This window comes from Myotis brandtii, unplaced genomic scaffold (assembly GCF_000412655.1).
Source record: "Myotis brandtii unplaced genomic scaffold, ASM41265v1 scaffold156, whole genome shotgun sequence".
NCBI lineage: Eukaryota > Metazoa > Chordata > Mammalia > Chiroptera > Vespertilionidae > Myotis > Myotis brandtii.
In genome coordinates, this window is record NW_005355666.1 from 927,834 (window position 1) to 939,658 (window position 11,825).

At 42.3% G+C, this 11,825-nt stretch overlaps 1 protein-coding gene across 2 annotated transcripts in view; it reads left to right on the plus strand.

Moving 5' to 3' along the window:
- The first annotated feature begins 509 nt into the window (after positions 1 to 509).
- POLA1 (polymerase (DNA directed), alpha 1, catalytic subunit) overlaps positions 510 to 11,825 on the plus strand; it is a 314,757-nt gene continuing 303,441 nt past the window's right edge. For both annotated transcript variants that reach the window (XM_014536066.1, XM_005861768.2), the window contains exons 1-3: positions 510 to 592; positions 6,752 to 6,876; positions 10,328 to 10,424. In XM_014536066.1, the coding sequence (XP_014391552.1) occupies positions 568 to 592; positions 6,752 to 6,876; positions 10,328 to 10,424 (247 nt within the window). In that variant the 5' untranslated portion in view covers positions 510 to 567. The remainder of the gene's footprint in view (positions 593 to 6,751; positions 6,877 to 10,327; positions 10,425 to 11,825) is intronic.

The following is an 11,825-nucleotide window of genomic DNA, read 5'->3' on the forward strand; positions in this document are numbered from 1 at the left end:
ATGGTGTACATACCTTTATGTGGTTATGTGTGTGTGTGTGTGTGTGTGTGTATGTGTGCCACAGCGACTGTGTTCACACTCTGAGAAGCTAAGTATCAGGCCAGACTGAGTCCACAGCAGGAGGCAGTCGCTTTCCCAGGCTCCCGGGAAACCGGTCCAACCACGCCCATCGTACTGCCCGCCCGCGTTTCTTTTCCGGGAAAATCACCTCTCAGAACCAGAAAGCCCCTGCTCCAACGCACCCATATCTTTTCCCATCAGTATGGGCGCGCCTGCGCAGCGAGTCTGCAGGCGGCTCCTTTCCAGCGCCCGACCGCTTCTTTTTCCTGCTCTCCTCCCCTCCGGCTCCGCTAGAGCGATTTCACCCTTAGGGGTCGACCACAGGTCCCCAAACGCGCGCTCACGGGAAGACCTGGGGCGGGGCCTGGCGCGGCGCGGTACGTCAGGGGCCTTCCGGGCGGAAGTCCACAGCCTCCGGAGCCGCTGATTGGCTTTCAGGCTGGCGCCTGTCTCTGCCCTCGTTCCAGTTTCAGGCTGGTTGGCGCGGAATCGAGAGACTCCCGGACCATGGCGCCCGTGCACGGCGACGACTGTGAGCTGGGGCCACGCGGGGTCCCGGGTTGGGAGTGCGGGGACCGTGGCATGATTGTGGGTGGTGGAGGCTAGAGGATGGGTCTCTTTTAATTTTTTCTGAAGGAGGCGCGCGCCCCAGTCGTCCCGCGGGTCTGTTTGGGCGCGGACCTTGGTCGCCCCGGGCTGGGACTTTTCTGGTATAAGACGGGGCTTGCCTGCTGGGCCCTTTGCTCCTGGCAGCCCCCCGCCTGCGGGGCTTTTGGTTTGGGAAACTGCGTCACCTCGGTCACTGCGGGTCTCCACACTCTCCTGCCTTTCTTTTTTTGTTTTGTTTTTTCCTTTTGCTGAGTCGTGTGCCACGCTCTGGGCACACCTTTATAAGACTGGCCCCGGCGGGGCACAGTTTTGACGGAAAGTATTTCACTACTGCCACCCCAACTATGCACTTGAGGGCTACGATGCATGTCATCCCCTTTATAGAAACTCCCAGGAAATTGTCATACCTTGTAAAGAAAACTTTTAAGTGCTGTCACCAGAACATACAGATGCATTTTGTCTTTCTAGCTACCGGGTTTCTACTTTATGCATGAACAATTTTTCTTTCAAATTCTATGGAAAGTTCAAGTATGGCATAGAAATAGTGTTCACAATCTAGTCTTCTTGATGGAGCTTTAAAAAAAAGTAGCAGTTCAGCAGCATTTCAGATGTCCTGTAGCACTCCGTTTTCAGTGGTAATCTTTTACTTCAAAAAACTGAGTACAAAAATGCAAATGGCTTTGTCTGATTTCTGATTTTTTGAACAGTGTTCAACTAAAGTGTGACTTAAGTGAACTTCTAACTTAAAATCAGATGCTTCACTTTCTTAGCTGAAGCACATCTGTCACTCAAGTGCATCACTATTAATGAGAACTTGCTTCCTAATCAGCTTCCTTTGCATTCACCTAGATACGAATCAGAGATTTCAATTTATTCTTCTAGCCTTTTGTCTTTTAGGACAATTTATTTTAGGCAGTCGACTAGCCTGGATTACAAATGGGATGTAGGATGTGAACACATGCAGTCTCTGCAGCCCTACATCAGTGATTTGCCACTAAGCTGTTTCTTCACCCTAAAAACTGTACAACATCTGTGAACATCAAGAAATCACTCTTTGGCAATCTTGAGACCCCTCTTAAGTCATGGTGTTGATTAAGTGTTGCTGGAGACTTGTGACTGGAATTTTTCCTCTAGAGCAGACTGAAAGATTGTTACCGGAAAGACTGTTGCAGGCCATTATTTTGTCTGCTTTTGGGGAGGATGGGGGTACTTCAGAAGGTAATTTTGAACCATGTATTAAATTTTTGTAACTGGATTTTTTTCACGCTTATTCTTTTTTGCTAACTTACTACGTGAAGCATTGGAGACATATTCCAAAAATGGAAATCTAGGCCTTTTCCCCTCAAGTATTAGGTGGGGTACCTTGACAATGGCAGTGAAAAGTTGAAAGGTCTATAACTAGCTTTATATATGAAAAAGGATCAAGGAGAATTTAATGATTAAATAAAGCATGCACAGTGAGTGGTTCATTCATTTGTTCATTCAGCAAATATTTATCATGTACCTACTAGGCATAGGCATTCTGCCAGCCTCTAGTGGTAAGAGTGGTAGGTAAGCTGGACATGCTTTTTGTTTTCATGGAGTTGAGATTGTAAACGCCTAACTTTTTAAAATATATATTTATTTCAGAGAGGAAGGGAGAGGTAGAGAGAGATAGAAGCATTAGTATGAGAATCATTGATTGGCTGCCTCCTGCTGGGGATTGAGCCCACAACCCGGGCATGTGCCCTCGACCGGAATTGAACCTGGGACCCCTCAGTTTTCAGGCCAACATTCTGTCCACTAAACCAAACCGGCTAGGGCTAAACGCCTAATTTTATGCAGTGCTATATTGAGGCTTCCCTGAGATCACTGCTTTGTTATATTTTTGTTTTCTAGACACTAGACCAGCGGTTCTCAACCTGTCGGTTGTGACCCCTTTTGGGGTCGAACTACCCTTTCACAGGGGTCGCCTAAGACCATCGGAAAACACATATTGTTTTGTGATTAATCACTATGCTTTAATTATGTTCAATTTGTAACAATGAAATTGGGGGTCACCACAACATGAGGAACTGTATTAAAGGGTCGCGGCATTAGGAAGGTTGAGAACCACTGCACTAGACCATGTTACTGCTAAGTAGTGTGTGTGTGTCTACCCTGCATCTATACACACATGCAATGAACTTCTCTTATATTGCTGAGTACAAAGCCAAGTATCTTCATTTAATCTGCAACAACTTTATGAAACAAACATGATTATCCCCATTTCAGAGATGAGGACCCTGAGGCTCTGCATTAGTCTGAGTCCTTATGTGTAAGCTATAGAAACCAATTCTAGCTAATTTTTTTACAATTTTATTGCCCATTGAAAAATAAATAAAATAAAAACAAAAAATAAAACACAACAAGCCATTGTCAATTATTTTCCATTTGTGAAGTCTAGCTAATTTAAACAGAAAAGGAATTTATTAGAAGGATATTGTGTTGTTCACGGAAACTCCAGGAGGACTGGAGAGTCAGCCTGGGGGTTAGTTAGCCAGGAATAGTGATTAAAATCGTGTCACAAAACTGTTCCAGTGAGGAGGTCGTGGCCAACCATGGCCAAGTACTTGAGGTTATAGCTTGTTATAGCTGTAGTTAACATTGCTGGCACTGTTACTTAATCCTCCTGCAGCTGTTGCTACTTATAGAATCTTTTCCTAGCCCATCTCCTTTCCTTTTGACACTAGCTTCTGATTTAAAGTCTGAGCAGGTGTTCCTAATTGGGAAAGCCCATTTTATATGCCCATGCCCTAGCTGCAAGGGTGTCTGGGAAAGAGCATCTGCCTTTTCAGTAGTAGGATATGGCCTCTGTGTCCCATCAAAACTTTAGGGGAGCCTGACCAGTGTGGCTCAGTGGTTGAGTGTTGACCTGTGAACCAGGAAGTCATGGTTCAATTCCCGGTCAGGGCACATGCCTGAATTTCGGGCTCCGTCCCCAGTGGGGGTTGTGCAGGAGGCAGCCGATCCATGATTCTCTCTCATCATTGATATTTCTCCCTCGCTCTCCCTCTCCCTTCCTCTCTGAAATCAATAAAAATATATTTTAGAAAAGACTTACAGGGGAAATTTCACAAGTAGGTTCATATGCTGGGCAGCTTAAACAACAGCAAGACAGCTGTCCACTGCAGCTCAGAAAGGTTAAGTGTGATCTCATGTTGTCCAGTAAGTGACAGAGCTGGGTTGTGCTGCTTCTCCCTAATCTATTCTCCCACTTACTCTACACTCTCATGCCTTACCTGCTACACTGACTTTCGGTTTCTGAATACACCTTGCATTTTCATCCTTTTGTAATTTGGCTCGTGCCTTTTCCTATGCTTGTGCCACTTTTTACCATGTACTCTGATAGTAAAATTTTACTCCTCTTGCTAGGTTTGTGTTGGAAACTTCCTGTGAAGCCTTCCCTGATTTCCCAGGCAAAATTAACAGTTCTCTTTTTTACATTTCCTCAGTACCATGCTCTTACCTCTTATATGACACCCTGTTTATATGATGGTGGGAGCCTCAGGTCCTTTTACTTTACTTGACTGTGAACCCATTGAGGACAGGCAACTCTGTCATATTTGTTGTTGCACCCCAAACCCTGTGGAGTAAGTCCATTTGAAGACTATAGATTTTGTTATTTTAATCAAGAGGAGTCAAGGAATCTTAAAGGGAACACATTGAGGCCTACTTTTCACTCATAGTGGTCATGTTCAGTATTCTCCGAAACCATTTCATGTAGGCCTGCTCATTTTTAAAAATTAGCGAGGAGGGGAGAGGAATAGAGAGTTAGAAACATCGATGAGTGAGAAAAATCTATCAGCTGCCTCCTGCACACCCCCTACTGGGGATGTGCCTGCAACCAAGGTACATGCCCTTGACTGGAATCGAACCTGGGACCCTTCAGTCTGCAGGCCGACGCTCTATCCACTGAGCAAAACCGGTTAGGGTTTGCTCATTTTTTTTTAATCATTTGAGTGACACCCAGGATTTTGTGGCTGTCATCATTAAGTACCTGCATTCCTTAATTTTTACTTAATGCCTTTCTAAAACGGATTTAAAAGTCAAATGTGAAAGTCAAACAATAGACAGATGTTATAGAGATTGCAATTCCAGGAAGCTAGAAGAAATAAGATCTCTAATTATACTTCACTTTTGAGATGCAGTTTTTAGTAGTTTATTGCCAGCATTTGGTACATGTTCTTTAAATTGCATCTTCCATTTCAGTCAAACACTTAGTCAAACCGCTTAATGTTGTTAAGAATTTTGCAGTGGGGTTGGAGCTGTTAGGATGCCTCTTATCAATACTTTTCCTTTTCTGTGCCTACTTCTTTTTATAGAATAATTAGCACCAAATACAATAAAATACTCAAATTCACAGGCATAGATGGCACTAATGCTGAGCCTAAACTCTCGGCTGGTAGGCAGCACTGTCTTGCTTGACTTGGTTATTCATTAGCTGGTATATGAAAGTCTTAATTATGTGAATGAAATCTTTTCACTATGTGTGTGAGGTCGTCAGTTTATAATGACCAAAAGCATAAATAATTCAAAAGTTGAATGAATGAACACTGAAGCCCTCTGGTATTTCAGTAATTTTTGACAAAACATTTTAACCTTTATAATTTTTCATCATCATCTTATAATGCCCTAACCAACTAAGTGAGGCCTGGAAATCAGTGACGAAATCAAGAATCTTTTCAGAGTCATCTTTGTTAAATTCTCCCAACCCCAATTTATCCCTCCTTTGAAATTCCAGATACTTTGTCTGAACCTGTTATGGCATGCATGACTTCTAAAGATTGTTTTAGAGTTAGTTGCTATTTATCTCCCATTTTAGATTTTAAGTTCTCTGAGTATGGGGACCATATCTTTTTGATCTTTGTGTCTGTCAGAGCACCTAGTACTTTGCAAAGAGCAGGTGCTCCTTAAATCATGCCAAATGTTGATTAATGGAATACAACCCTTTTATAACTCTCCTAGGCCCCTCATTTGTAATGGAAAGGTTATGGGCTAGCTGATCTCTCTTCTCTAGTGTCTATAAGAGATATCAGTTGAATTTGAATTTTTCTCCTTTTAAAGAAAAAAATAATAGCTATTTTAGTTGTTTCAACTGTATCTCAGAGAAAAATCTCTGAAGAGTCACAGGAGCTACAGGCTCAGCCATGAACTTTGTGAATTACAGTAAAACCTTGATATAATGGACTAATTCGGGCAAGGGGGGGTGTCCATTAAAGCTGAAAGTCTGTTATATAATCAAGTAGGTTTTCCAAATGTGTATGTTAAAAAATTGACAAGTTAATTAGCTTACCTGTTGTTACTTATGTAGACGTTTGTAATTAAAATTAAGTATGTATGAAAAATTTAATTTCACAGACAAGTTTTCTATATGGATTACTGTAATTTTAAATTTATACTGAACAGGTCTAGTAAATGTGTGCATTCACCAGTCACTGCGAGTAAACATGCACACGGGTGAGCATGGCTTAGCACATGTGGGAACATCTGCCAGCCTGCACTAAAACTGCTGCAGAAAGTCATGCCATGAGACAACAGAACCAGTTACCTTGGGAGATGCGGTGTGATCATGTGCTAATCATTTGCAGAACATTTTTTTACAAGCGGTGACTCTTGGATATAAATATGTAGACTATAATTGTAGATATGTAATATTTATTTATGTCCGCGAAATTACTAGTGTTTTTTCCAACATATGGCCTATTTGCTAAAATTTGTTAAAAATAACTGAATTAATAACAAGAAAATAAACTGTTAGTTTAATTATAAGTAAATCTTAGTTAAAAGCCTTTTAATATTAACAAGGTGTTAATTTTCACATATGACATATGGACCAGAAATTTTGTCCACTAAATCTGAAGTCCGTTAAATCGAGGTCTGAAAAATCAACGGTTTACTGTATTTACATTATAAAAAGTATTCATTTGTATAATATTGAAATTGTGTATTACTGTTGGCTAGAAGTTAGGTTCAGTCCCGGATTCCTCTGCTTTTGAGGCAAGATGGCTGACAATTTTGTAACATTTCATGTAAATTTGGCTTTTTTTTTTTTTTTTTACAGCTGTGTCAGATTCAGGGAGCTTTGTAGCTTCTCGATCCCGGCGAGAAAAGAAATCAAAGAAAGGGCGCCAGGAAGCTCTAGAAAGACTGAAAAAGGCTAAAGCTGGTGAGAAGTATAAATATGAAGTAAGTAACCATTTTTCTGTTGTTTTTTCCTTTGTGCTTCATCCAATTCATAGCCACTTGACCCTTAAAGTTTCTGTAAGGCACTTTACAGATGCTTTCATAATTCTGAAATGAAAGTAGTTATATATATTTCCTTATTAAGTATATTGCATCTCTGATAAATCTTATGGCTTTGTTGCGGGGGGTGGTGGCCATAGGGATGCTTTTACTTTACTCCTAAGGTACTGAGCAGTTTAGCTAAGCACTTTGAGAGAATTGTTTTTCCTAATTTCATTTGCAAGGGGAGTGGCAGTGGTGACTTGGATCTTATTTCTGCTGTGCCCTGATGTAAGATGGAATGTCCTGCCATTTTGGCTGTTTTCCTGTACCCACTGTTTATGTCCTGTAGGTAGAAACAGAGTAGCTACCATCTACACAGCATTGTCTAGCTTCACCTTCAACATGTTCCCTGAGTATCTTAACTGCCTTGGGGCCTGAAAATGATTAATTAATACTAGAAAATAACAGCAATTAATGCACTTTTTCGTTAACACTATTTTAAGTGCTTTTTACAAATATGGTCATTTATTTAATTCTTCCAACAACCATATAAAGTTAGATGCTATAATTAAGAGCATTTTGCACCTGATAGATCTGAGGTCACAGCAGCAGAGCCTTGATTTGAACTCAGGCTTCAGAATATGCATATTTAACCATGGCCTATACTGTATTGGACAATTAAGCAAGCAGAAGGGGGTTTTTGTCATTTGCCTTCATTCATTCAAGTTAAGTGAGTCAACCAGACCATAAAGGGCTACTAAAAGGATTATAGTAAAACAGGAGTAAAGCATTTTTTTATTGAATTTATTGGGGTGACATTGGTTTGCAAAACCATACAGGTTTCAAGTATACAACTCAACAAAACATCATCTGTATACTGTGTCATACGCCTACTGCCCTAAGCAAAGTCTCTTTCTGTCCCTATTCCCCCCTCTTTGCCCATCTCCACCTACCCTCTCCAACCCACTTTTCCTCTATACTATAGAGTCTATAGGTACTTCTATAAAGGAGTTCTCTGGGGCATTTCAGATGTTTACACAATGTGCTTGATTTCTCTTTAATCACTGATGTTAATTGCATAGCTCTAAGAGTTCATGCTGAGCAGTAGCAATGATTTTAGAGATAAAGTCAAAATGACTTGTTACTCAAAATGATTTTTAAGAGAAGTTTTCTGGTATCTTTTTGAATAAGTGAGTTGATTAAATAAGAGACAAAGTATGCCCCCATAGACTTCAACCAACAAAAATTACCTGCCCCCCCCCAAAAAAAATTGGTCAGTATAGAAATATTAATTGGACTAGTTGTGTTTGGGTTGTCAAAAACTTAATTTGCTAGGGCAGGTCGTTTCTGTTATCAAATGGTAGAAGGCCAAATATTTGCCAGTGATCCCTATAGAATAGATTAAACAGGAGGTGAAACTAAGCTTAGTCCTGTAGTTATTATAAGCCTTGTAGCTATGGCAGAAATCCAGTCATTCTGCCCATTGTGCTTGCAAAGCTTGGTGTGCAAGTGTTTTTTTCTTAAGGTCTTTGGAGTTAGCTATTTCCTCCACCCACCCCCCACTTGATAAGACAGAACTGTCAAGAGAAGGGGCAAATTTTTTTGTTGTTGTTAATCCTCACTTGAGGATTTTTCCCCCCCATTACTTTTCAGAGACAGTGGGAGGGAGGGAGGGAGGGAGAGAGAGGGAGAGAGGAAGGAAGAAAGAGTGACAGAGACAGATAGAGACATAGACATCAATGTGTGTGAGAGAGACATCGATTGGTTGCCTCCTGTATGAACCCCAACTGGGTCAGGGATTGAACCTATCACCAGGGATGTGCCCCTGACTGGGAATTGAACCTGAGACTCTTAGGTGCACAAGTTGACGCTCTAACCCTGAGCAACACTGGCCAGGGCGAGAAGGGGGAAATTTTTAAAGAGGCATCCAAGTTCTTGCTAACCAGCCCACCAAATTCTCACCTGGGAAGTCGATGGCCTGTCACCACGGCAGCTGCAGCAGTGGTGTGCATCTGTTCCATTTGTTGCTTTAACTGGATTGAGGTGGTCTGCTCTATTCATGCCAATGGTTCATGGTGTTCTAGTGCTCTGGCAGTTGGACAGCCTGTATGATTGGAGGACTTGCCACTCTCTGGACTTGCCCCCCAAGTAGCCCAGCGGTTTTTTTTTTAAATTGATGTATAATTGTTAAACAATACTATATTAGTTTCAGGTGTACAGCATGGTGATTTGGCTTTATAGACTTTACAAAATGATCACCACAATCAGTCTAATAACTGTTCAACCAAATATAATTCAAAAGGGAAATTTCTGTCCATCTCCCTCTAAAATTTAGCAAAACACTATATTCTGCAGTTACACTTGAAATGGTTTTTGAATGATTCCCTGTTTGAATTTTGTCACCTTACAAAGTTGATTTAATATTGTTTATATTCCCTATCCTATACACTATATCCCCATGACTTATTTTTTTAATATCTGGAAGTTTGTACCTCTTGGTTCACTTCACCCATTTTGTCCACCCTCCCCACCGGCAACCATCAGTCTGTTTTCTGTATCTATGAGTCTGGTTTTGTTTTGTTTTTTAGATTCCACATATAAGTGAAATCATATGATACTTGTCTTTCTCTGTCTAACTTATTTCACTTAACATAATGCCTGCAGGGTCTATCCATGTTGTCCCAAAAGACAAGATTTCATCCATTTTTATGTCTGGGTAATATTCCATTATATACATAGACCACCTCTTTATCCATTTGTCTATTGATGGACCTTAGATAGCTTCCAGTAGCTCAGTGTTTGTGTCTCTGCAGTTGTAAGACCTGAGAAAGGTGGGGGATCAGTGGTAATTCAAACAGAAATCACTTAAAACCCATATCTAGTGTATTTGTGGAATATAGTGTGTTTTGCTACCTTTTGGAGGGGATGAGGGTCGAGGTTTTTCCTTTTGAATTATATTTGGTTGGATGAATAGTTATTAAAATTATCATCTATGCGCAGGGCAACATAAGCTAGTGGAGAGGGAGGTGACATGCCTTACAGGTTTGCTAAGTACAGGAGAAACCAATCTAGAAATTATAAGTGAATAATCCCCAAAGCAGCTAACGAAGAATTGGCTATAATTCAGTTTGTTTTTTATGAAGTAGATGAGTAATTGATGGTGTGACAAGTGTATTATGCTAATGGAATCATTTAATATCTTATGTTAACACCCACCTAAAAGGAATACTAAGCTAATTGATGTCTATTTAAGGAAAACCCTGCAGTGGTGTTGAATGTCAGAACTCATGATTTGGTTGCAGCTACTCCTTCAGGCTGCCATTCCAATTTCAATTTTGACAATTTTTTTTTCATCAGAATTGTTTAACACTTTCACTCCATTTGAAGCTTTCTCAAACTTGTGTGATGGCAGGTTGAGGACTTCACAAGTGTTTATGAAGAAGTTGATGAAGAACAGTATTCGAAGCTGGTTCAGGCACGCCAGGATGATGACTGGATTGTGGATGATGGTATGTGGGAAGAAATTGCCTGCCAGGCACTGTCTTAATTGCGTTTCATACTGCTTTGCATGTGTAGATGCAAGACTCTGTTAAGATCATACCTTTGGTTTGGATTTTCCTCAAATACAGTGTTTGAGGGCATGGAAGCAAAACAATAGAACATTTATTTAGGGGCATTTTGGAGAATCCAGGCACATTTCTCAGGATGTAGTATAAATCCTCCAGGAAATGGCTGTGTAGAAACTAGGAGGAGCCATGTACTTGTGCGGTATCCCCATGTAAGGCGGGGATAAGAAAACTACCTAGCTCACAGAATGGCTGTGAAGATTACATTACTATGTGCATGAGGACTGCCTTGGGCAGTGGAAAGCACCATGCAAAGGGTGGTCCATGTGTTCTTACACCCCTTGTGGAAAGTTCGAGGTTCCTGCTGGTACGGTGTGACTTCTGGGCATGTGAATGTTGACCACAATGACTCCTCAGATAAACTACACAGTGTAGACTTCACCTGTGACTATTTATGTTTCTACCTCTGTAATTGGACTCAGCTCTATTGCCAGTTTCCCTCATAGAATGAGGTGCTGTTCTGGGCTTGAGATCTTCATTCTTTTATGTTTTACTAGAGACCCGATGCACGAAATTCGTGCACTCGGGGGGATATGGTCCCTCAGCCCGGCCTGTGCCCTCTCACAGCCTGGGAGCCCTTGGGGGATGTCCAACTGAGGGATTAGGCCCAATCTCTGCGGGCCTAAGCCAGTAGTTGGACATCCTTAGCACTGCTATGGAGGCAGGAGAGGCTCCTGCCACCACCGCTGCACTCGCTAGCCATCAGCCTGGCTTCTGGCTGAGCAGCGCTTCCCTTGTGGGAGCGCACTGACCACCAGGGGGCAGCTCCTGCGTTGAGTGTCTGCCCCCTGGTGGTTAGTGCACGTCATAGCTACTGGTCATTCCCCTGTTTGGTTGATTTGCATATTAGCCTTTTATTATATAGGACTAGGGGCCCGGTGCACAAAAATTTGTGCACTGGGGAGGGGGTTCCCTCAGCCCAGCTTGCCCCCTATCACATACTGGGAGCCCTAGGGGATGTCCTACTACCTGCTCCCTGCTCCCTTGGGGAGTGGGCCTAAGCCACAGTCTGGCCACCCTTTGTGGGAGTCGAACGGGCTGATCAGGGGAAGGCACCAGCCCCATCACCACACTGTTGCAGCCACTGCAAGTCAACAATTGCTGGCTGGCTCCCCCCTGGTTCCCCGCCTCTGCCGCCATCAACAATCCTTGGCTGGCTCCTCCCTGGCCCAGGCCTAAAGCCTCTGCTGGATGCTTTAGGCCTGGGCCGGGGCACCCCCAGCTCACGCCGCAGCCGGTCGCTGGTTGGCTCCTCCCCGGCCCAGGCCGAAAGCCTCTGCTTGG